Source organism: Heterocephalus glaber, unplaced genomic scaffold (genome assembly GCF_053883595.1).
Source record: "Heterocephalus glaber isolate CG9 unplaced genomic scaffold, H.glaber_assembly_v1.0 deba00000347, whole genome shotgun sequence".
NCBI lineage: Eukaryota > Metazoa > Chordata > Mammalia > Rodentia > Bathyergidae > Heterocephalus > Heterocephalus glaber.
In genome coordinates, this window is record NW_028258143.1 from 3,984,441 (window position 1) to 4,010,197 (window position 25,757).

At 35.7% G+C, this 25,757-nt stretch overlaps 1 protein-coding gene across 2 annotated transcripts in view; it reads right to left on the minus strand.

Moving 5' to 3' along the window:
• Arhgap15 (Rho GTPase activating protein 15) overlaps positions 1-25,757 on the minus strand; it is a 609,508-nt gene that overhangs the window by 501,753 nt on the left and 81,998 nt on the right. For both annotated transcript variants that reach the window (XM_021237176.2, XM_021237181.2), the window contains 2 exons: positions 22,872-22,933; positions 13,638-13,725 (listed from right to left, as the gene is read on the minus strand). In XM_021237176.2, coding sequence (XP_021092835.1) covers positions 13,638-13,725; positions 22,872-22,933 — 150 coding nt within the window. The remainder of the gene's footprint in view (positions 1-13,637; positions 13,726-22,871; positions 22,934-25,757) is intronic.

The window sequence follows — 25,757 nt, forward strand, 5'->3', positions numbered from 1 at the left end:
TTTTGGGTTTCGATTCCTATTTTTATGGGATATTTGGTGACCATAGTTTTTAAAAGTATTTTAAGAAAATATTAAAGACCAGATGCTATTTTGTTTGATAGTATTTTTTATGATGAAGACTGAGTATGTGTGTAAGCAACAAATCATTGGGTCACTTATTCTCATTTCCTTATTACTAGATGTGTTTTTAAAGAAGATAAAGCTCAGATTTTATGAAGTAGGTATTAAATACCATTTTCTTTATTTAGGATTAATTGCTATTCCAGAATATAAACTCAGATTGTCCTTATCATTTTGAAACATGAAACACAAAATCTGTTTAGAGGAATTAAGTTTTATCACATAACTCGTTTTGATTCTGGAAAATTGTTCATGGAGGAGGACAAAACTCACTTATAAATTCTCATTTAGGCAAACTGATTTAGGAAAGAGTGCTGAATGGATACCTGATCTTATTAATGTCTAAAGTATGGCTTCTGTCAAGCTAGAAAAAGATACTTTGATTATAAGATGTGGGTTTTATGTATATGAATATAAATGATGTTAATAATAACTGAAATTGTTTCTACACTGAAATTTCTCAGTATGTTACACAACTGTATTGAGCCAGATTTTCAGAAAAGTAAACATTTGTTAGTGATTTGGAGCACAAGAATACTGTGTGCTTTTTTGTTGTTTATTTGTTTCTTTAAAGAAAAAGTATTCTTTTCTTTTTAAGAAATACACATGTATTGCCTTTATTTCTGAATCAAGATCTTGCTAGAATAAATAAGACAGCTGGTACTTAACCTACTTCTGTTATATGGTAATACTGTTTTCCATTACAAGAAAAGCTAATTTGGTTCTGCAAGGTGAACAGCTTGGGCATGTTCTACACATCTCAGGTGCCTCCTCAAAGTCTCCTTACACTATTGTACGCTTCATCAGCTGCCACTATTAGTGACCAACCCTGCTTCAGTCATTTGATCCTGCCTTTTGTGGATGACCAGTCACCTTGGAATGCCAGACTATCCCTCCAGGTCTCCAGAGTTTGGCTCCTTCCACCACTTTCAGGTTTGGCTGAAACTCTGGTAGGGTGTTGGATCTGAGTTTCTGGCTAGCCACCTGAGAAAGCAACCAGGGTCTATATGAGGTAAGCAAGGGAAGAGTCAGAGGGTTGAGCTTAAACCAAAGGGAAACAAACAAAAAATGGGAAGGAACATGGTAGATAAATTATTTCATTCCCTCCCTCACACAGACTGTTTCAAGCTTTCTACAGACAGTCTATCTGTAGCTCCTTTCCAAGCTGACCAGTGCATCTGCCCAATGACCCAGTCTTCCTGAATCTCTCTGTGGACTGGTGGCCAGCATGGCAGTATAACCACCGTACAACTTCTCACATTTTCTGCTTCATTTTTTTTACTTCATTCTCTCTGTCCCAGATTTTTACCTCCCAAACAAAACATGACACATAAACAAGGCTTTGTTTTCCAAAAAGTACAGATGGGAGAATTAATATTTCTTTCCCAGTGGCAGGGAGGAATAGTTCTCCACTAAAATGTATGCTGTGCTCCATCTATGAGTGTCTAGAGTGTAAGTGGGAAGCAGTTTGCCAACAGTAGCTCCAAGGATATTTTTTCCCAATATGCTTTCCATCAAAATGTGGTCAGGTAGTTATTCTTACCACTGGAACATGAGCAAAATGATGGAAGACACTTCTAGGCGAACGCCTTTTAAAGAGTGTGCAGAACTTTCTCATCCTTCATCTGCCACTACTGTTAACTTCTGTATTCATTGCTTCATTTAGTAGTAGCAACAACAACAATAAATATAATTAAGATTTATGTGCCAAGCACATTAAATCAATTTTGTTAGTGACAGCTGTATAAGGTAGGTACTTATACTGGCCCTATATTGCACTCCAGGTAACCAAGGAATACAGCAACAAATAAAATGTAAGTCTAATATTTCTAGCCTAGATGAACTAACCTGAAAATTCCTGTATCTATCTAATTTATTATACTGCTTCCAAGTGCTTTTTAATTCAGTAGTGAATTTTTAAGAAAGACTAAATATGTATTTCTGTAAATTTAAAAATACACTGTAGAGGAAAAGTCCAATTTTATCTTAGAGAAATGCAAGCTCTAAAACAGATGCATTACATTGACCAAAATGATAAACCACAGAGAGTTGCACTTCATAATTAAAGTAGTATTCTGAGAGAGCCTAAGGTGAGGTTTATTGAGAGACTGTAAGCTATTATCCATTTATTAAGCAGCCTATCAATTTCATAGATTGTTGTGGTTTTTAAAAATTATGTAAGATACAAAATTTATTGTGGTTAATGGTCAAATCTAGAGAAAATTATAACCAGAGAACATGGCTTCATTTACAGTAATATCGATTACTGGATTTCATTCTTTTCCTTACAAAGTTTATGTTAATAGTACACTGGATTTCAATTTCCTCTTTTTTCCTCTTTTATTTCCATTTCTACCTGTCATCCTCCACATTTTGAATTATAACTTTTTTATAATTATCAAATGTATGTATGATGAGGACATATGATGACACAATCTATGTCTCTAGTAATGAACTGCACAGGCATATTCATGCTGACTTTGCAAGAACTCTATAATTGTTAGAATTAAAGTAGTAAACAGAGACTTTAAATGCCTTCATTAAACTAAGGGTGGTACATTATTGTTTATCCTCAATTCATTCATGATCTTCTTCAACAAGCGTTTGTATAGGGCAGTGGTAGTGAACCTATGGCACATGTGCCGCAGTGGGCACACAGAGCCCTCTCTGTTGGCACGTGAGCCAAGTCACCCCAGGATCGCTCCAGCAACCAAACATTCAGGTTTAATTGCAGGGCTGACACTGCAAAATATAAGTGGGTTTTGGTTTGTAGTTTGGGCACTTGATCTCTAAAAGGTTCACCATCAATAGTATGGGGTTCAATCCTTGTTCCCCAAAGATAAAATTATTACATATTCATTTTGTACACAGTGCTCAATAATTCATGAATAGTTTTCTGATTGAAACTATTCTCATCTTTTTGCTAAATAACATCATTCTGCTCCCACAAATAAGTTCATTTTGTTGTTAAAGTCATACAACAGTGAATGCACATTAGATGTATTACTGTATGTAATTAATATTTGTGTTCATTATTCACATTGAAAGTGAACAATATTAAAAGAGTAAACAAATTATTTTAATGAGGACTTTTATGTTATTCCTCTTTTGCTTTCAAAGTTATGACTAAATGAAGAGTTTGGTAAGGTAAAAATGTTTTCTCTTTTAAAAAATTTGAACTCATAAAATTAGATCAAATGGTGATTCTTAGAAGCTGAGGAAAAGAGGCAGGTTTTTTTGGAGATGTTGGAAAGAGTACAAAATCTCAGACAAGAGCAAAAGGGTTTTGTATATTATACAACTATAATTATTATATCTCAAAATATTGCTAAAAGTAGATTTTAAAGGTTCCACCACAGGTGATAGATATGTTAATTAGTTTGATCTAATCATTCCACAATGTATACATGTATCAAGCATCATGCTGTACCTCATAAATAAATAATTTAAAATTAAAATTTGCCAGTTGTTGGCTTCTGATTAAAAGTATTATTATAATGTAAAATTTAAAAACCGTAAAAATAGCAAAAATAAGAGCCTGGTATATAGTCAACATTTAAGTTCTATATTGAGTGAACTGACTTCCAAAAGAGACATTTCAGGGGAGAAATGTTCCCTAATATGTTTATCCTGCTTTCAAATGCATGTCAAAAGTGACTAAGTTTTCCAGACAGTATTTGATGCATATAATAAAAACAGTGGATCTGACCAATATAACTGATGAGAAAGAGAGTCCCTTGGTCTAACTGCTGTTGGATATGGAGATAAGAGAAAGTGCTTAATATAGAAAGATTTTACTCAGTGCTTTTTTTTTGTTCTTTTTAGTAGTATAACACTGAAAAGACCTTCAGAACTACATGAATATCCTTTCAGATTTGCAACTGATATACTTTGATGGTCTCCTATACCTATGTTCTTGGAATATATTTACTTCTCTTTAGATGATTTTCCCTGCTTTTTCTCTGTGCTTCAGAACTTGTTTAGATTTTTTTTCTCCTGGTACTGGGGATCAAACTCAGGACCTTGTACTTGCAAGGCAGGTACAGCACCACTAAGCTGAATCCCCAGCCCCAGAACTTCTTTAGAAATGACCATAGTGTTAAAGATAAAAGATATATAAGAACATAATTTTTTAGGTAAAAAGGTATCCTGCAACTTATTGTATACATTGAGTCATAACAGTGGCAAAGGTCAGCCACTTTGCAATTTTTTTCTATCAAAAAGAGCCCAGATCTTATTGTTATCTACTTGCACAGAATTTTAGAACATGTATCTGAAAACTCTGAGTCTGTCTTAATCAGGAAGTGTTGAATATCAGTTTAAAAAGGTTTCATATTGCCTACAGAATAAAATCGTTTCTTTTCACGATCCTATCGAGGTTATTTATGAGTCAGTGCCATGCTGACTTTTTATCCAAATTAGACTGCTTGTTCTTCCACAAGGCTGTTCCTCAAATGGTTGTGAAGCACCTCCCACCCGAGGTATTGCTCCAAGCCATCTTCTAGAAAAAACACAAAATAGTCTGGACGGGGCATATCCACTCTAGGCCTCAGGGAAGCTCCATTAAAATGTTTTAAGATCAGGAGTAGCACACACACAGTGCATAGTGAAGGTAAAAGATATGGAAAAGAAAAGAAAAGGTAGATAATAGGAAAAAGAAAGAAATTTTTTGCAAAAGGGAAGGGGACCAAGAGATGAAGGGAGGAGGGAGAAAGGAGAAGGAAAGGGGATGAAAAAAGAGAATTAAAATGTGTTATGTACACACAGTGATTCTCTGAGAGGAATGTAATTATTATGTACTGCAAACATATACTAGTAAAAAAAAAGCCGTATGTATCTGTATATTAAATAAATTGAAAAATTAATTTCCCATGTTTTATTCTTACATTCTTATTGCCATATAAAATCTATTTTTTCCACCATTAATCCACCAAAATCCCATTTATCTTTTAAAAATATGCTCAGACATTGTGTCCTCCATATATATAGTTAAGTTTTCTAGCTGGAAGAAATTACTTTTGTCTCTGAATTGCCATATGCTTAACCCTCTGTTCATTTTAGGGTAAATACCAATGTCCAGCTTTTCATTATAATTAATACTTAATTCAAGGACATACTCTCTACTTGGTTCTAGATCCTCTGGGGAAAGGTCTGAGTCTAAATAAGCACCTTTAGAGCAGAGGTCATATATTATGATATGTCTTGGATTATGTGACACATGGTAGGAATTGTTAATTTTTCATTGAATAAACAAGTGAATGTATGCTCTCAATTAAATAAATTTATTTCCATGCAGCAATCCATCAATGGGTTTTGTTTAACCCGTAATGCAAACTTCCAATGTCCCATGCATAGAGTCAGGTGTCTACACCACACACCAAGCAGAAATTCTACATCACAAAACATAGCAGATACCTATGAGGCAAGTGACAATTGAAATGCCAGAGTCAATCAGAGTATGTCTTTGATACTAATGTAAGTAGGGTGTATCTGAAAGATGTAAGTGGTGGGGCCTAAGCCTCACAAGACAAATTAAACTGACAAGTAATTCTCTAGGACTTGTCTAGCACCAGGTGAAACAATAATGTAGGTGCTTTTGAGGCACAAGTTTTACTTCTTCACTCAGTGAGATGCAGCCACAGTCCGGGAAGAATCAGCTTTGTCTCTCATTTTAGCCCCAGGTAAGCCTATTACATTGGTGACTCATATTGGGTCAGACTGCTGTTCAGTATATACTTGTTAAAAGAAAATCCACAATAGGTTATTCTAGGATGAAGATGCTTGGAAAATACCAACAATTATTGAAAGATTTGCCCCTGGCAGCAAATCTCAGTCCATGGTACTCTTCTCGAAACTTTGCTTTTATCCTATCTTCTAACTGAACCAAAAATTCTTTTCTCTTTTTAGCACACAGATTCTGCCCATTGTCAGTCATTGTTCCTGTTTTCTCATTCCTCTGGATTGCTTGCACAGAAATCTCCACACAGTAAAAGTATAACCATCCTTAAAGGTTCTATTCAAATCTTTCACAGATGTGAGCACTCCTTCCCTTAAATCTTAAAAAAACAAAAACTCTATTATGTTTCTTGATTCATTTCATCCTATTTTCTGGCACAGACTTATAAGCCAAAGACTATAGCTTGATTATATCTCCATCTCTTACATGTAGCCCTAACGAGCAAGCTGTTCATTGTAGGATTTCAATACATATTCTTATGAAGTTTTTTTCCCACTAAGGCTTATATAAATAGCACAAACTTGATTAACCAAATGCATACTTAAGGTAGACTGTAATGAGAAGCTATGTTATTTGGATGAATTTTCCCACTGAAAACAATGAAAAATGCACGATAAAAGATTCCTTTTAAAAATTACCTTAAAAGAATTGAAAGTTCTAAAAGACAGTGGGGAGTGCCAGGATAAATATTTTTGTGAAGCGGAAATCTGAACCTAGAAAGGAACTCTAACTATCAAAAAAAACATAACTGCGTTTTTTCCAATGTCATTTGTTTATACTCCACATTGGAGTTTTGGTCAGTCAGCCTCACAAGGTCTTCGGATAAGCAAGAGCCAATGCAAAACTTTTTTCCATTCTTCCATCCCAAGAGAATATAGAAAAGTCAGCCTTGGCAGATGAGCAACAGAAAATATGAAAACAAAGAGGAGTGAAGAATACTTCTTCCTCAAGAAGTTGTGGCAAAGCTATAATCCTTCAATTATGTAGCTATAAACTGATAATTTTGTACCATACATTGAGGTAACCAGTCACTGGGAGTGTCTCAGTCTCCTTGAGAAAAATGTAAACGACTCTGGAGTAAGACACATTTATCTTTGGCTTCAGAGAATCCCCCAGGATAATATTTCAACCACAATGATTAGCATACAGTCAAAGATGACCAGATACACAAGGAAACAAAGCAGCAAGAACAAGAACCAGCAGAAAGAGTCTGACACAGACTTCAAATGTTAGAATCACAAAATATAGATTATAGAAAAACTAAGTATAAAACAACAAAAAAGAAAGTCTTGAAAATACATACATAAAACAATTAGTTATAAAAGTAATTGATTTTTTAAAGAGAAACAAATTTTTAGAAATAATTTAAATAATTAAAATTAAAAACTAACATAAGGAGATTTAATTAAAGAACTGGGATAGAAATAAAGAATAATCACTTGCAATGCAGCTCAGAAAGACAAAAATATAGAACAAATAAGAATACAGAAGATATAATCAGAAAATTTAGCATAGGTTTAGCTAGAGTTTTAGAAGGAAGTAAGAGAGAGCATACAAAAGGGAACACATTTCAAATAGTAGTTGAAAATTTTCTACAATATATTCCTCACAATAAAAAAAATTTCAACATGTGCAACTATCCAGGAAAGAAAAATAAAAATAATTTTATCCATATGTGTCATGATGAAAATATGGAAAAACAATGGTAATGAGAAAAATATTGAGAGCAACCATGGATGGTTATATAACAGGTGATTTCTTGATTGTGATAATAGATGTCAGAAAGCAATAGAGTGATATCTTTGACGCATTGAAAGAAAATGTCAACTCAAAGTTCTGTCTCTAGAGAGAATATGTGTTTCAAAAATGAAGAGTAATAGAGGCTTTGAATAAGCAGACAGTGAGAAAGGATCTTGCCATAAGGACTTTAATACCGGAATTTTTCAGAATTCACTTCAAGCCAAAGGAAAAGTGACCCTAGAAGGTAAGCTTAACATTCAGGAAGGCATAAACAGCAAAGAACACTGCCAGTATTTGGCAAATGTAAACCAGTATCAATTCTATAAGGAAGAATAACCAATGTCTCATGGTGTTAAGAAAAAGAAATATAATGAGAGCAATTTTGTATATTACATATGTATGGTTTAAAAATGTTCTAAGGTAATATCTCAAGATAGGGTTAAACAATTTGGCTAGTTTTAGTCCTTCATGGATATCAATGTTGTAATCTTAGGGTATCTACTAACAAAACAGCAACCAAACATATCACTCACAAACTAATAGGGAATAAAATAGAATGACAAACATTTAAAGAGAAAGGGCAAACCATACTTAGTGAAGGTAGCAATAATGAAAAAAGATACTCTCTGCTTCCACTTACATAAATTCATAAAAAATAAAATTATATTTAAGGGATATAGATAGAGGTGGGAAAGTCACAGTGAAAAGGAATAAAATCATGACCCAAAGGCAGGTTAATGGCTAACTACAGAGCAAGGGAAAAGGCTGTGATGACAAAAGAGATGACAAAGTTGGGGCTTCTAAAAGTCTGTAGAGTTATTTCTTGAGTTCATTGGTGCTTATGTAGACGCTTGATAACAACTGTTAAAATCGACATAGATGGACCCTGGTGTGGTGACACACGTCTGAGCTTCCAGAAAGATCTCTTAAACCCAAGCAAGAGTCCAAGATCAACTTGCACAACAAAAGAAGAATGCTGTCTCAAAAAAAAGAAAAGAAAGAAATATGTATTCTGTATTCATCAAAAATTGGTTCTGCATTATTTTACAATAACTTTTAAAATTTATAGGGAGTTATACATCAGAATATAGCTTTTAAAAATTATGAGAGTATGAACAGTATCTTTTTCTTTGTAATCCAGAAAATTTCTATCAGGAGGCACATGGACCAAGCTTATTTTGGTCTGAGGTAAATTGAACAAAGTAGGGGCCATGTAGGTAGACTTATAAAGGGGATAGTTTCCTTTCTTTGTAAAGACTATCTTTTCTTCTGAGATTTTATTCTTTCTAGATTTTCAGATTGTGGTACTTTATTATGTCTTTGCTTTTATGAGATGATAAGGATAGCATCTTACTCTTTAATGTCTTTATTTAAAAACAACCAAACCAACAAAATAGCTCTGTCATCCTTTTCCTTTAATAGGTCACAGAGGACCCGGAGCCTGTGAATCACTAATCTACACAAAGCAGTGAGGTGATTTACGTGCCTATTTTCAGGGGAAGGGTGCTTTTAATAAAATGTGGCTTGGATATTGTTATGTGTCAGGTAAAAGGCCAAAGACCAAGATCAGACCAGGCCACAACAAGCCTTTATTAGGGGAATAGATCTGCCGGGCTGTCTCTGAACAAAGGAGAGACAAAAGCAACATGGCCGGGGCAGGGAGAGTGTTTTATAGAGACAGGGGTGTGGTTCATAGGGGCTGAGGCCGGGTTGAGTGAGGTAATGATCAGGGAGTGGAGGAGCCCGTGACGTCCCTAGATGGTAGGAGGTGAGCGAGTATTAGGTTACTCTCTAGGTGGGACCAGGGGCATGCTGGGAAGAAGGGTTTGTTCTTTGGTGGGAGCAGCCATCTTGGCATGACGTCACACAGGGGAGGGGGCAAGGCAGGATAGGAAGAGGGCAGCTACTATCCATAATAGCTGCTGAGGTGGTGGGAGACCTATCATGATGTACTACATGTTTTCAGTTCCTTAGAGTTCACATGTTGAATCTTAAACCTCGATGTCATGATATTAGGAGGTGAGGCTTTGGGGAGGTGATTAAATCATGAAAGTGGATCGCTCCTTAATGGGAATGGTTCCCTCCCATGAAGAGACATATAGGGCTTGCTCTCTCTTTTTTGTCTACCATGTGAGATTACAAGAACATAGTCAGATGCACACCAGAAACTTTAGTTTCACCAGACACCACGTGTCTCAGTGCCTCAGACTTTCTAACCTCCAGAACTGACAAAAGTAAACGCCTGATTTTTAGGACCCCAGGGGTGTTACGACAGCCCTAAGTAAATAAAACCGATATGTACTCAAAGAACTGTGGTGAGAAAGAAAGGTAGTCAAACACAGAATGTGGGATCAGGCCCGACATTCTGTGACATGTAGTCCCAAATATCAAGGTGTTAAGAGTGAGAGACAATGGAAGCAGATGAAAGCTCATGGAAAATGTGTGTGGACACAGAAGTTTCCATCTAGACACCCAAATGGATGCATTTCTACATCTGCAGTTTTACTCGGTGCTGGACACAGAATTTTATGCTGCCCATGGATTCGTATTTCTCTTTTTGAAAGCTCTGAATGACAGTGTTCCTTTGATTAATAGAATCTCCTTATTGTAAGTGTCTGAATCACTTCAAAGTAGCATAGTATAATGTTTTAATTATACTACATTCTACAATGTAGATTATAGATTTATATATTTTAGTAACATAATAATCATTAATTGTTTTAGAACAATTGTTTTTGTTTTTGTTTTACTATTTTCATTGCTCACTAATTCTGTTGGCAGATACCACTACCTCCATCCTACAGGTAAGGAATTAAAGCCTAAAGAAACTGAGTAACTTTGCCAGCTACTAAGTGGCAAAACAGAACTCCATTCCTGCCATCCAACTTCGAAGCAGGCTCTCAGCTCCTTTCCTGCTTTGTCTCACCAGTGCATTAACATTCAAAGATCATTCCATACAGATTAAAATACTATTTGCTCTTTGAACCACATTTTGCAATCACTCAGGCAGCTTCTCCTGACCCCTCCGAGGAAAGGACAGGCTTTTTCCCAGAAGCACAATGAACACTAGGACACATCTAAGGGGGTACAAGGGAAATTCAGCAATGTGAACATAAATCCCTTTTAAAATAAAACCACAGCATCTTTAATCAAGGCCTGGCAATCATCATACCATTTCTTTGAGACTTGAATTGGTAAATGTAGGCTATCCCACTAGGCCTTTAATACTTGGTTAGAAATGAATCCAAGACATTGACTAGCAAGACAATTCATGCAGTACAAACATGAATCTATAATTCTCCTCCCCATTACCACAAAACAGTTAGTTCCTGCCCTGAATTCACTTTGAAGACAATGAGTGCCTGGGAGAAACCATAAAAGCATTGAAAATGGGGCCAGAAGTAATAAATAGGGACTGCCAAAAAAATCTTAATGAATTTCTTTTACAAGTCAAATCTATTGTCCATTTATAACAATTCTGAAGGTTGAACTCAAGGCATACAATTAGTGAGCTAAGTTGCAAGGTTTGCACACAATCCAAAAGCGAGTTTTCTTTTACCTGCATATAATTAAACAGCTGAGAATTATATCTCCTGGTATGAAGAAATTAAAATAATAAAATAAAAGTAAACCAAATACTTTAACATGGAATCTAATCTCTCCCATTATCCCAGCACATTCACATAAAGTCTGCACCAATGGAATTCTTCCCACTCAGCAGGATGGAGATCATCTTCCCAGCAGCCAAACCCAGCAAGGCAAGGACTTTCCTCCCTTCCTGACTTCCCCTAAGAAAGCTTTCAAAGGGAAAACAATGGTCCTGCAAGTGGATGGGAGTTGTTTTGTGCCTGGCCCTTAGGGGCATTTTCTTTTTCTTAAAAAGATTATCTCAACCTTACTGTAGCCAAAAAATGAAAACAAAACAAAACCCTAAAACAAGTTTCTGCAGCAGTTTGAAAATACAAAAGACTGAAATATATTTTTTAATTTATTCATAATTAGTTTACAGATTGGACCACACCAAGACTCCAAAATCAGCAAGCCACTTGGGGATAAATGCTATTGCAATTATCAGTAGCAAGCCAAATGCTACCTTTTGTTCTCACTAAAATCTTCTTTAAAAACATCTCTTAGCAAACGATTTTGTATTTTCTATTTAAAGAGGATTATATAGCACACATAACTAGTAGCTGGATAGCAAAGAACTTCCCATCATTTTATTACCTTGCAAATGTAAATTCATTGTGGTTCACTCCTGTCGGATGACCCCCTTTCCTGTCAATGGGCTATGGCAGGTTGGGTCCTGCCTGGAGTCTTTCCTAATCAGGATGCTGACAGACATATTGCTTGCTCATAGTCTCCTATATCTTGGGGAAGTTCCTATGTTCAGACAGAAGGTTTTCATCCTGAATTAGTCTAGTCATCATAGATAGGTAAGTGAATCAGATATCTTCTTGGCAGGTAGACAGGGCCTCCCTTAAGGCCCCAGTCCTCCAGGAGCTAACACAGAAAGGAACCAACATGGAGAACCACTGAGGCACATTCACTGGTTAGCATTATGAAAAGGAAAAGAAGTACTACTTCCCCTAGAGATAGATAGCAGTGATTGATATTCTAAATGGGAAATTCTTTGTATGTGACTTGTCTTCCCATTTGATCCCCATTTAATCAATATTACCTGGGTGACTGTACTTGTAATTTTTTTTTTTTTTTTTTTTGGTACCGGGGGTCAAACTTGGGACCTTGCACTTGTGAGGCAGGTGCCGGAACCACTGAGCTAAATCCCCGTCCCTGTACTTGTAATCTTATTGGTTGGTCATGGTTTTGTCCCACCTCATGCCACCCTGTAGATTTCCACTGGGTCTTATGGTTTTGTCCCACTTTGTACCCGTCTCACCACATAGCTTTGCTGTGTAAAACATCTTTAAAAAATGGGGTGGGCAGGCAACCCACTTTCCGGTCCCCTTCTGTCTCTCTTAGGTAGAAGCTTTCTTTCTCCCAATAAATTTTTTCTACTCTTATCTTCCATTGTCCCTAGAATTCATTCTTCGATTTTAGAGAATACAAACTCCCATTTCAGATATCCAGTAGATTTGGGAGTTACATCTCTTCTCCCTGTATCATAGTGACTAGCTCTGAGTCATTCCTATTGACTATTACACTCAAATCTTTGGAGGCATATGTGAAGCCCACCTCCAGGTACAATGAAGAGACTACAAATTTCACTTAGCAATAATGACAGGATACAGAAATTGCATTAGTTCCATTAAATAGAGTCATAGAAATATTCCAAAAGGTTAGCTGGATATAGTGAATGTCTCAGACTAAGATAAAAAAAAAATCACTTTGTTAACTTAGAATGTTTCTTCATTGGTTACACCCTATATTAAGGTGCCATTTATAAAGAGTTTATTATTATTTATTAATGTGTGAAGCACTATAGCATGCTAGATAACAATTTAAATTCATGTATTAAAGATGCACATACATGGTTTAATGCGATTTACGTTTTATAATATTCTTTAAAACAGCTTCCCATAGTCTCATCTGTTAGGCATTTATTACTAATGCATTTTATAACGTACTTTATAATACATTATTTGAACAAGTAGCTGCATATAGTGATTATTTCATAAATAAGAATAAAGCATTTATAAATGGCACCTTAATTTAAAGCGTTACCTCCGCATTACTAGATAGCTGCTCACCATTCATCTCATTTTGTGATTATTCTCCAAATGCACCACTTAATAAAACAGACACTAAGTTCTATTTTCCCTTCATCTTATTAAAAGTTTATTGAGTCGTTTCCTCCATCTGCTTTCAGATGTTCATAGCATGGAGGCTTTACTGTGATTTCTGATTAAACTAAACTTTTTTGTTTTTTGTTTTTTTGGTAACAGGGATCAAACTCAGGACCTTGGCTTGTGAGGCAGGTGCGGTGCCACTGAGCTAAATCCCAGGCCCTAAACTAAATTTTTAATTCAACAATATTTTTTGGAAAAAAAAAAAGTAACAATAGAAATGGAGATCCACCTACCATGTTGGACAGAGCCTGTTGTTTGGATTCTTTGTAAAATTCAATTTTTTGGTTAGAAAGAACAATCCAGGAAGTAGACCAGTTTTTCCTTAGGAAGAAGAAAAGAAAAAAAAAATGCATCCTGTTAGAAGAAATCATGTACAAATCCAGTGTTTGCCACATTTATAAATAGTGTATGAGCAATATTAAAATGAATACAGACCTTTATAAACTAGGTACCCTTTTAAAACTAGTTAAACATCTTATCCTTATTAAAATCTAAAAGTGGTGTACAATTCAGATAGTAATAAGGACATTCAGGAATTTTTAAAATATAACATTTATATAAAAGTGTCTTAATTTTTTTAACCTCCTAAAAATCTCTTCAACTACTGAATATTCAATTTTCATGTATCCATGCACCTCCCTTCCACAGAAAGACCAGTGAGCTGAAAGTAGAACAGTAAACCTCAGAAATCAGAGCCCTTTTCCATGTTCTTCTTTGCATTGCATTAGGAATTTCAAAGTCTGAAAAACACAACCAGCTCACCTATCCTTGCTTAATTCAAAATATCTCTTTACAATGAATCTCATTAACAGTCAAAGAAAAGCAAATAAAAACAGTAACATGCTTTTTTCCTCTTTGCCTATCAAATTGCCAAGGATTACAAAGGATGATAATGCCTAAGATTAATGACAGTATAAGAAATGGAGTATCGCATTATTTGTTAATTGTGCATCTATATTATAAAAAGGAGAGCGCTTAAGAAATTTGCATATAATTGATTCATATAATGCATTAACAAACACTGCTGTAAAAGAATACTGATGTGGGAAGATTTTAATGCAGACTATAATGCAATATGTTGTTTTATAACATCATCCTGTGCTATTTACTTGCCATCTCCCATCCCTCCTTCCTGATTATTAATTCCATCCATCAGAAGTTCAAATACTGCTTCCTCAAATGTGACTTCCTTGCATATCTCGTATTATAAATTTAAAAATATTTTAAAATTTCACCTTCAACTATTTCATTAAAAAATAAGCCCCAAAATGATAGAATTATTTTAACCTTAGAGAAATGTCCTTAGTGTCTTAGTACAGTGTTCTGGCCAGTTGAGGAACTAATTATGTATTTACTGGATCAGTAATAGTACTTTGGACTGGAATAAAGAAGCCAGGATATAATAATAATGATAAACCAGGCAGTTAAATAATTTCCTTTAGTTTTTCTTGTTGCTTACCAAGTTTCCTGCAGAGGGAATTTATTACTTCTGTTGTCAGAATGTTGTGTTGCATTGTTATTGAAGACCACTCTTTAGATTAAGGGCATTAATATACTTAACGTTTCTACCCCTATATCATATTGTTGTAGTTTGTTATGATTTAACATTTCTTTCATAATAATTGAATTCAGTTTACAAAAGTGGTAAAAACGAAAGGAAAGTTTACAGAAAGGCTTTATTCAGGTCAACAGAAAATCATACAAATATATGTCAAAAAAATCACTTCACAAACTTAGTGTGATTTATTTTCAGTTGCCTCTGAGAAGCTAGGGCCTTGATTGAAAAAAAACACCTTAATTCAATAGGGTTCATATTTGTAAAAAGAATTAGGTTCCTCTTACATGCCTGAAGCTTTCTTAGTACTAGAGCATTATGTTAAAAAAGAAGTGGATAAAAAGATCCCTAAGAAACACAATGTGAATTTTCCAACATACAAATACAATGCTGTGTTCTTGAACCTCCTTGTCCTCAGATGAAGAGTAAATTTTTCAAATGATGTAAAGTTGAAGAAAAAGAAAGAAACTACTTAAATAACTACTTAAATGTTTTCTCCCGCTCTTTTGTCCTTGTAGCAACCAGCAGGAGTACTGAATGTTGAAACAGGCATAGCCAGCCTGGCCTGGCAGCACAGGCCTGTAGTCCCAGCACTTGAGAGGCTGAGGGAAGAGAGCTGCTCCAAGTTTGAGGCCAGCCTGGCCACACAGTGAGTTAAAGCCCAGGCTGAACTACATGCAAAACCCTCTTACACAGCTTCCCTGTCAAAACCAAAATGAAACAAAAGACAAAGAAAAAGAAAAAAGAAAACAGAAACAGGAATAACTTTTCAGCCTGTGCAGATCACAATACTAGGTGCAATTAGAAGGACGGACGGTCTGGACTGGATCTGTACCATTACCCTCCTTTTGACCATATGTGGTCAGGGAGTATAGAACACACTCACATATAAAGATCCACATTTAACCTGCCTGCCGTATTGCCCATATTTTTCATTATTTGCTTCCTATCTATAGAAAATCCTGTATAAATGGTTCTGATTTGAATCTTTTTAAGATGTTGATCTTTTATAGAACTCGCTGGCAAAACTCTCCCCTTCCTTAAACTTGGAACTGGAACTGGTTAGAACTGAAGCTGCATGAAATTCAATTATCTCATTGTTCTGTCTTAGGACTTTGAACTGCAGTGAACTGTGTCTCTGTTAGGTAAACCAGATGAGCTGGCTGAAGAGGGTAGGAACTGCAGATCATGTGACCTTCTTGAACACTTCATATAGTCTTATTTCATCTTGAATTTTTAAGCAACAAATATTGTCTTTTTCATATTAGAATGGGAGAGAAAGCTTCTCTGAATGTTGGATGTTTTGATTTGAAAAGAACTTCGTTTCAAAATGAAGATACTGCTGACAAAATTTAGATGCTTCTCTTTCAACTTTTCCCTGTGAATTCTTTTAAAATAATAGTTCTTCTAAAATACTTTTTTTAAAAAATGATAAAATATTTTGAATAATATAAATTTGTATAGCTAAGATTTTAGCTTCACATACACACATAAAATAATAACAGCAGTAATATATCCACTTACTATATGAAAAATAAGGCTCAGAGATTTTAGGGAACTTACTTAATGGCACACATTTACATTTAAAGTTAAAGCCAGTTTCTCTGACGACAAAGCCTATAATGTATTTATTACTTGATACCGTCTTTTTTTAAAAAAAAAAAAAGTAGTGCTATCTTACATAAAGGCATCACCATTGTCGGCTTTCGACATAGTTTTGGTTGAAATCTTCAAATTAAGAAGCTTTGTATGTACTCTGTGACAAGAAGTCAGCACCTGGGCTCTCTTATTAGTTATCTTCTCAGACTCCTTTTAGCAAGATTGGCAAAGACCCACCCCTCTTAAGCTCAATACCTGAGCTTCTTCTAGAAGTCTCCTGACTTCTCAGACATTTGTCCATAATCTGAGCTGTCTCAGGATTGGGCCCTGCTCTTTAGCTGGTGTGCCACCTGGTATATTATGTGCATTATGTATGTGAAGCACTAAGCCAGTCATAAGTGCCTGCTGCACATTTACCCTTGCCAAACACAACTCTGGGGGTTGATGATATAAATGAAAATAAGAGAAGACAGACAATACACGTAGAAACAAGTAAGTCCTCTGAATAACTCAGAGTGATGAGTGATGTCTCCACACTACCGATGAGAAAATGGAAGCCTAATGAGGTGCATCCTATACAAGATGCACAGGTCATAAAGAGAGAAAACAGGCCAAGTCTGCTGGCCTTGAAATGCAGGTTCATCCTAAGGCCTTGCCTGTCTCGAGGAGGCATGGAGGGAGCACTCTCCTTGTTGACTCTGTCTACATGGAACCTCATGATAGAATTTCAGACAAGGAGAGTCAGAGCTGTCAAGAAATTATTAGAACCCCTTCTCCACCTCAGCTTGACCTGGGCTGCTCTGCAGTGCTGAACTGACAGCCCCCCATGTCCTGACTTCCAAACTATGTGATGGCCACCAGGTAAATCCACCCATCAGTTGGAGCTAGTTAATGGGTCCACATTTCATCAAAGCATTCAGTAGATGACTTCTGTTTTTCTACCAAGGGCTGTAAGAGTGAGTTACTGAGTAGATTTAAGGTTAAACAAAACACATAGCGCAGAAAATACCCCAGTTCAGTATGACAGAGGTCTTAGGTGTAAGTGAGGCAGTTCCAGAGCTCCACTTGCAGACACAATCAGGTACAGGATGCATGCTAGTGATTCAGTGTAGGAAACACATCCTGGGACAGAAAATGGGGGTATATATTTCACTTTTGGACACACAACACAAATCACATCTATGGGAGTAATGGTGCCTACTACAATGAAGGAAGGAGAGCTAAGTTCATATAGGGGCAATTATGTAAAATGTATGCAACCACTAGGGTATCATATCCAAGTGGACTACTTTATAGATCTTTCTTAAAACAAATTTTGAGTTGTGAAGTTGGAAAATGAGGAAAAACAAGCAAAACTCCTAATAAACAAAATACCCCCCAAACAAAACAAAACAAAAACAACCTCCACACAAGCATCAGCTTGACATTCTACAAAATGGACACCGGATGGCAGCACATAACAGCATCTTTGTAACTGTTTATGTGGGGAATGCATGATGGAGAATGGCCCTTAAATTAGTCATTACCATTATAACAATCTGTGAGTTTGAGCTCTGGGTTTAACAAATTCATTTACTCTAAATATTGAAGTTTTATATCCTATACCAATCTATGCTTCTTTAGGTAACGGCACAGCAACAAAACGAAGTCAGAGGAAAATATAAATGAGATGACTTCATACATTTCAGAATCTCTTCTTTGGACCACCTGCCGCTATTACTTGCTTTGGTCACACCGAATTTGACCTGATTCTGCACTGGTTATGAGAGTGGAAGTTATTTACTATAGTGTCCTCAACTGATTTACTGCAAAAATCCCGCAAACACTAATGCTCTGACTTGTTGTAAGACTGGCAAATCTCAGAACTAATTTCTTCTCTCTCATATTCTCGGCTCCTTGTAATTTACCACTGCTGAGAGGTAGGCTGAGGAGACACTGTAAAAACATACATCTATGTCAGGGATGCAGGAAGATAAAGACAGGTTCAGCCTGCCAGAACTCACAGCCATTCTGAGCAGGGCAAAGATCTGCATTTTTTCAGACCCATCTTCTGTCCATATTTTCACCCCCAAGTGTTTCTGTGGCTTCTGAAGAGGATAGAAGGGTGGAAGCTGCATATGACAAGAGGTAGACAACCACAAAGGAATCAACACAGGAGATGTGGGTGCAGGGAAACAAGTAGAAGGTATTGAAATAGCACAGTCTTGCTTTCAGATGCCTTTTGTAAATGTAAGCATTGAAAATAAGTTTTTATTCAGGCCTCACAGAATTTCGGAGAAGCAATGGCTACTTACAGTTTGGGGGATGGAATTCCCCAAATGAAGAAATTCCTAACTTCATCAGAGGAGCAGAGGCATAATTTCAATATTCATAATTAAAAATTAAAGTTGAATGCTGAATGTATTCGGCTTTCAAGCCTGTCAGTGTATCACAGGGGAAATGTGTATAACCTCATTTTGAAATAAGGCTAAATTTAGGGCCTTTTATGAATATAAGATGTAGCCAACAAGTTCTATTTCCTGTCACCTTCGCCTGTTCATATTGAAATACATCAAAAATTTTTAAAGAAAAAGTGAAACTATTTGAAAGAGAAATAAAGACAAATAAAAAAGAAAATAAAGAAAGGGAAGAAAAAATATGGAAATAATACAAAATGTAAATGATCTAGCACGGATTTATTAGTAGAAAACTTGACACAAATTTTAAAAACAATATTAAGTGACAGGTGAAGCTGTTGGAACTGTTTTTGGCAAGAAACAAAAAGTCAAGTTTTACTTGGTTTCCCAAAGCAAGGTATCTAAAACAAACATGTTTTATACAGAACAGAGCTAAATTCCATGTTCTCAAATATTCCCACAATAATATGGAAGAAAGGAGATGTTCAGTTTCTCCATTTGTGTAGGAGGAAATAGTAACTAAATCTCATTATAATATTATTTGAATACTACTAGTGAAGCAATTAGACAATTGTTTGACATAGTAAGCATCTACTAATACTGCTTATTAGTTCATTATAATTTATTAGAATGATATAAAGATTCTGAATAAATGAAAAGAAAATTACCAAAAGAAATTTCATGTAAGACCTACAAAGGATAGTAACTGTGGTATATTATATAATAATTACTAAATTATCAATGGGGTAAAACCAATTGATTTTTCTGGGTTATGACTAACCTGACCATTTTGTTGCTAGTGAAAAAACCATAAAGACAACTAGGGCAACCAATAAGGTGATACATAATAAGACTCATTATAAATCATTCATATAATTTGACCACATAATCCAGGCTTAGCATTTAACATAGTGGGATACTGTATGATATTAAACATTGTGCATATATATATATAATGTTTAATTTGTACAGTATATATAATAAAACCACAAATAAAAACCCTACAAATATGGAGAAAATATTTACAATATCTAAGACTGACAAATTTTTTCTATTTAGAGCATACTACAAGTCCTGTCTCTCTGTATATGTAAATGTATATATGTATATGTGTGTGTGTGTGTGTATATATATATATATGTCAAGAAACTCAATAAAAATAGTCAAGGCTTGCGGTGAACAGACAATTCTCAGAATGCATAATCTTGATAATTCCAAATAAAGTTAATCTCAACTACAATACCATTCAGTGAAACACAAATGAAAGCAGCTTTGCAGTAAAGGTCTATGGTCATGAACTTGACACAACTGGGAGGATATGATAATGTGCTTTGGTAAGATTAAGGGGAGCAAGGCTTTTTTTCTGTATCGTAGAGCGCACTGTTGTGAATCAGTGCTCTCATTCAGCAAAAGTCTTGCAATGGAACTCAGTGGGTCTATAAATGTCCTGCATCCTGCACTCCTGGATATAGAACCTGGAGAGCTTTTCTGACAGGTTCAAAGGACATAGATGTATAATTATTACATTGTTGTTTGAATGGAAGGAATTAGAGACAATTCAAGTGTTCCTGCCTGGGAGAGAGGGTAAGTAAAATTTGGAGCACACTCACAATGGCAAAACAGGCAGCAATCAGGAGAAATGAACTAATTTTAAATATAGCACCATAGATGGCCATGCACTAACATTGATGAGAGTAATGAAAACATATTGAGGTTTATAATACAAAAATGCTTTTCCCATACAGAATACATCCAGTTATACAGAGTTACACATTGCTTTTTCACCCATGCATATAGCCAAATACCTATTTGGATGGTGGATTTGATGAACAGTTAGAATGTTTGTCTACAGGGGATTGAAGTGAGAGTTGGAGACTGAGAATGAAATAAAACCAACTAGGCGCCTTGCTCCAAATAATGAAAACACAAGGGTATAAACTGAAGGGTGTAATCAACTCAATTCCATGCACCTGTGATTTTTTAAAAAGGAAAAGTAAAACGTACCTAATTTCAAATGAAAAAACTGAAAAGAATGCATAAGGGTGTGCAAAGTGGTTGAAGTAACAATAAAACAGTACAGCTTAATGTTTACGTGAATTAAGCTGCAATGCAGAAATTGTATGTAAACCATGAAGTTTGCTGTATAAATAAGACGAATGAATACACAGTAAGACATACACTGAAAACTGCCTAAAACTGTACTCATGAGAGTTAGAGAAGGGAGGGGCCCTGTTCTGCACCAATACTGCCTCTTCACACAACCTTCTAGAAGAAAATGTTGCAAGGTTGACTTACAGGTGGATTATAGCAAGAATGCTTTAGGAGCCAGCACAGTGGGGCATCATCTTGTGTTCTCAGACTCTCTTCCCTTGCTTGCATGAGGATGGAGCTTAGGACTGATCAATGGTCCACCTTCTCCCTCCTACCAAGCTCCAGGGAAAGAGCTAGAGTAGGAGTCCTTGGGGACTCACATTGTGGTGAAGGTAAGAAGAGGTCTTGACTTACTTATCTTGGGACAGGTATTACTCCACCCTCCACCCTTCTTCCTGAGTTTGACAGGTTGGAAGGACAGCTATGGAAGCAAGGGCACTCAAGCTGGGTTAGTCCAAGTCAAAGACTCCCTTCTGTTGCCTTTTAAGAGCCGATTCACTAAGTCAGTTCTGGACTGTGACAGGGACTAGTTCAGTCTCTCGATGTTGCCTTGTGTTGGATACTGTTCCCTGTATATCTCTCTCTTTCCTTTCAAGGGAGTGTTGCTGTGGGGTCACTGACAAAGTATAGCCTAGGAGTGGATCTAAGGCCCTGTTTGCTATCTCAGGACAAGACATAACAGGCAGAAAATGGAGCTTGTTGTATTAATATTTATACAACTGTTTTAGGTGTAGAATTATGAATACCTCCCCAATTTTACTTCTTTTAAATAAGAATGTACATAATCTACTATAGCTTCAAACCAAAGCACATTTTATTTTCTAGCATTGGCCAGAATGTCATTCTTATAATTAATTGTATTACACAATCAACAGGTGTCTCATTGTGTAGCTAATTACATTTATCCTCCATAGTTTTAATTGTTAGTAACATACTCATGAACAAATGCATTGTTTTCCTGTGTCTGCATATTTTACATACCTTTCTATCTTGCTTATCACCTACCACAAAGCTAAACACAGAGTAGGACTGAAATGAGAAATAGCAAAGCTTCTGAAATGGAGATGATTTTTTTTTCTCAATTTCCAATACATGTAACTAATATCCTGGCTCTCCTATCAACCTTTCTTTTTCCTGAAGTGGTTTTTGTGGTTGTTATTGTCTGGGGAGTCCTTACTCCCTTTTAAAATTTCTCTCATATCTGTCTTTGTGAATTCATTTTTCTTTTACTTATTTTTGTTTGTTTGTTTTGGTACCGGGGATCAAACTCAGGTCCTTGAGCTTGTGCAGCAGGTGGTGAAACCACTGAGCTAAATCCCTGGCCCTATTTTTCTTTTACTTTAGTCAAATAATTTTTATTTTGAGTTACAAATACAGTTTAAATCATCTGCTGTTCAAAAATTTTTCTTTTAATGCATTGTAATAAGATATTTTATTTTGTAAAAGAGTCCATTTATACTCTGATCTGTTAATTTCAGAAATCAAGATCTTTTGCCCAACCTCTCTCATTATTTTTAAAAGATTTCAAGTCCCAGAAAGACAGGAAGCACTTCATTTACATACCCTGTGGTACAATAGAGAATGTTGTGCCTTTTTTTGAAAACTATAATTACATTAAAATAATATTTAACATAGTAGTAACAGAAGGGGGCTATTTTTAACCTGGTACCAGAGTATCTTCCTTCCCAAACAATAGCAGTGACTCAGTTTGAGGATGTGGGAAACTAGCATAGCTGTGTTATGGTGAGAGGAAGAACTTTTCTTACCTTAGTTTCTTTCCTCCATCTGCAATTTTAGCTTTTTGAAGATAACCTTCTTTTTCAACCATCTGCAAGAAGAATGCATATGTTAAAACTGTGACAGGCTCCTATGCATTTTTAGTTTGAATGAACCTGTGCTTTCCAACAGTCGTTGCAGTGATAAAAGTTTCTAGTCAGATAACTTTATTAATAATGCACATATAGCTTATGGGAAGTGCTGGCAAGATCACAGTGATTGCAAACTATTAAATATCCAAGATAGATTACAAAAAGGAATATAAATGATTTCTTAGGTAATAATACACCTTTATCATTTTGTTTTTCTCTGCAATGAAGTCATTTGCTTAAAAGATAGATTCAACAGAGGGGAAACAAAGACAAATTTAATGCCTCCCTAAAGTTTTCTGACCATTCTTGGAAGAGTTCCCAATGTACCTGCTGAGGCCAGGCAAAAGGAACAATTCAGTGGAATCAGGTAACTGAGCCACTTGAAGCAGGGACGGGTTTTTAAAATGCAACATTTTATGTATTGCAGTCAGTTACCAGGAAAAGCTGCAGTAACACTGTCTCACTGTCTTCTTCCATGATGTATGGCTGCCTTCTTTTTTCTACTCATGTGTATTGGCTTTCATTGTTAATATACCTGCATGTCTCTTAAAGGAGGTTCAACAGGTTAACTTTACAGAAGGGTTCGTGAAGTTCTAGGATGGGTTCAGTTTCTTAAGGCCATATTTCTACCCTGCCCTTCTGTTCCACTTCCCATATACCAAATCCTTAGTTTGTGTTCTAGCTTTTTACTCATAGGAAATTGTTCATATGCTTTCCCTTACACTGTATGCCAAAAGTTCTAAAATGTCACCTCCTTAATAGCAGAGAGCTACATTCCTTCAGGGCTATCTTTGACTCTAGCACTAACTCTACCATGTTGTCATCTTTCATACTCCTAAACACACTAAATCTACTTTGAAATTTAATTTGTGTGGTATTCATTAGAGGCTTTTTTCCATGATTGATCTGCAGTTCCTTTAGATACCTCATCCGAGATCTCCATGTTCACTTTTCATTATGACTTTGACAGCATTTATCAAATCATATTGTAATAGTCTGCTTACCTGCCTGTGCCTGCACCTATGCTGATTCTATTGAAAGCAGAGAAATATAATTCTCACATCTGGATTCCAAACTCCTAAATACTTGATGACATCAATAGTCACACCAATAAATACTGTTTGAATAAATTCCTGAAATTTTCCAAACAAAAAAAAATCATCTACAACATGACTAGTGAGAATAGATACTTGTAGGTAAATGAATTGCTCCAAAGCCCTTAAATCTTAGTGAACGAATTAGCTTTTTTGCAAGATTCACTTAAAAATAGATGTGATCTTCATTGTTGTACTCTTAATATTGTATGTAGCATAGCACTTAGCTTTCAAAATTTATTTGATAAATATACCTTTGAATGGTGACAAAATAATAATGATAATGATTTGTGATAATTATAGCAAAGTATCTTTCAGACATCTACATGTTCAGGACATTTCTTTTACTTCAGTGTGTTCCCCACGACTCTCAAAGAGCCTAAGGAAGCTTAATCTTTGCTAATTTTTAGAACCATGGTGCTCAATGGTGTCTTTTTTGTTAGTGTTTTTTGATTTATTCATTTTCTTTGTCCACTTCTTATTCCACACACACACTGACCCTTTTTTATTTTCTAAATTTTATTTATTTATTTATTGGTGCCGGAGATTGAACTTGGGACCTTGTGCTTGCGAGGCATGCGCCAGAACCAGTGAGCTAAATCCCTGGCTCACTGTCCCTTTTTTCAAATTTTCTTGAAGCCAGGAAATTTTGTCCACCTCCTAAAATCCATATCATATGTTCACTGTTTAACTCTGGACATCACTGGTTTCTATAAATGTTTGAAATAAAAGATGTTTTCATAGCAATTAGCATCTCAGAGGAGATCTCTTTTTTTAGGAAAATATATTAAAATTTTTGTTGTATAACCATAGACAAAATTTATTGTCCACTTTAACTTTCTTCTTATAAAAATAAAATAGCTACTCAAAACCTGGATTTATATACCAGAAAGCTACAAAACCTTTCAATCCATTATAAAAGTGTGCATGTATTCTCAGCCAAAAATTGTACCTTTAATTTCAAAAATAATATGAGTTTTATCATTATGTATGTCTAAAGTGTACCAACAAGTATTTTGTTATTAAAAAAAATAAAATGCAGGCTGGTAATTTAGTTCAGTGGCATTGTGCCTCCCTTGCAAGAGCAAGGTTCTGAGTTTGATCCCCAGTACCAGAAAAAAAAAATACTGCTGAAAGCTAAAAATGAATATTGACTAAAATACCCCTGTGGGGAATTTAGTACCCTCATAGAAGTATTATTAATGAACATTTCTTTAAAAGGAGAAAGGATACTCTGGTTTCTCTTCAGATTGTATAAATCTTTTGCCTTTTAAAAGGAGAAGTGAAGGGAAGAAGCTAATACTATTTCAGGGGAAAATCAACGGAAATAAGACTTCAGATATATCTATAAAATCTATCCCCTCAAATGCATAACTGATATTCCATCAGACATTGCTGTTGGACTTTTCTCACGGTACCTAATACCAGGGTAGCCACTGGCTTTCTTTCTCTTGTTAGTTCATTATAAATGCAACATCATTGCCATTCATGGCTGTCTTAGTTACTTTGTTGTCACTGGGACGTAATATGTGACAGCCACAACTCTAAGGAGGAAAGGCTTATTTGGCTCACAGTTTGTAGAGGTTTCAGTCCATAGTTGGCTGGCTCCAAGGCAAGATAGCATGGCTAAGGGACATGGTAGAGGACAAACAGCTCATATCATGGCAGGCAGGAAGCAGAGAATGACCAA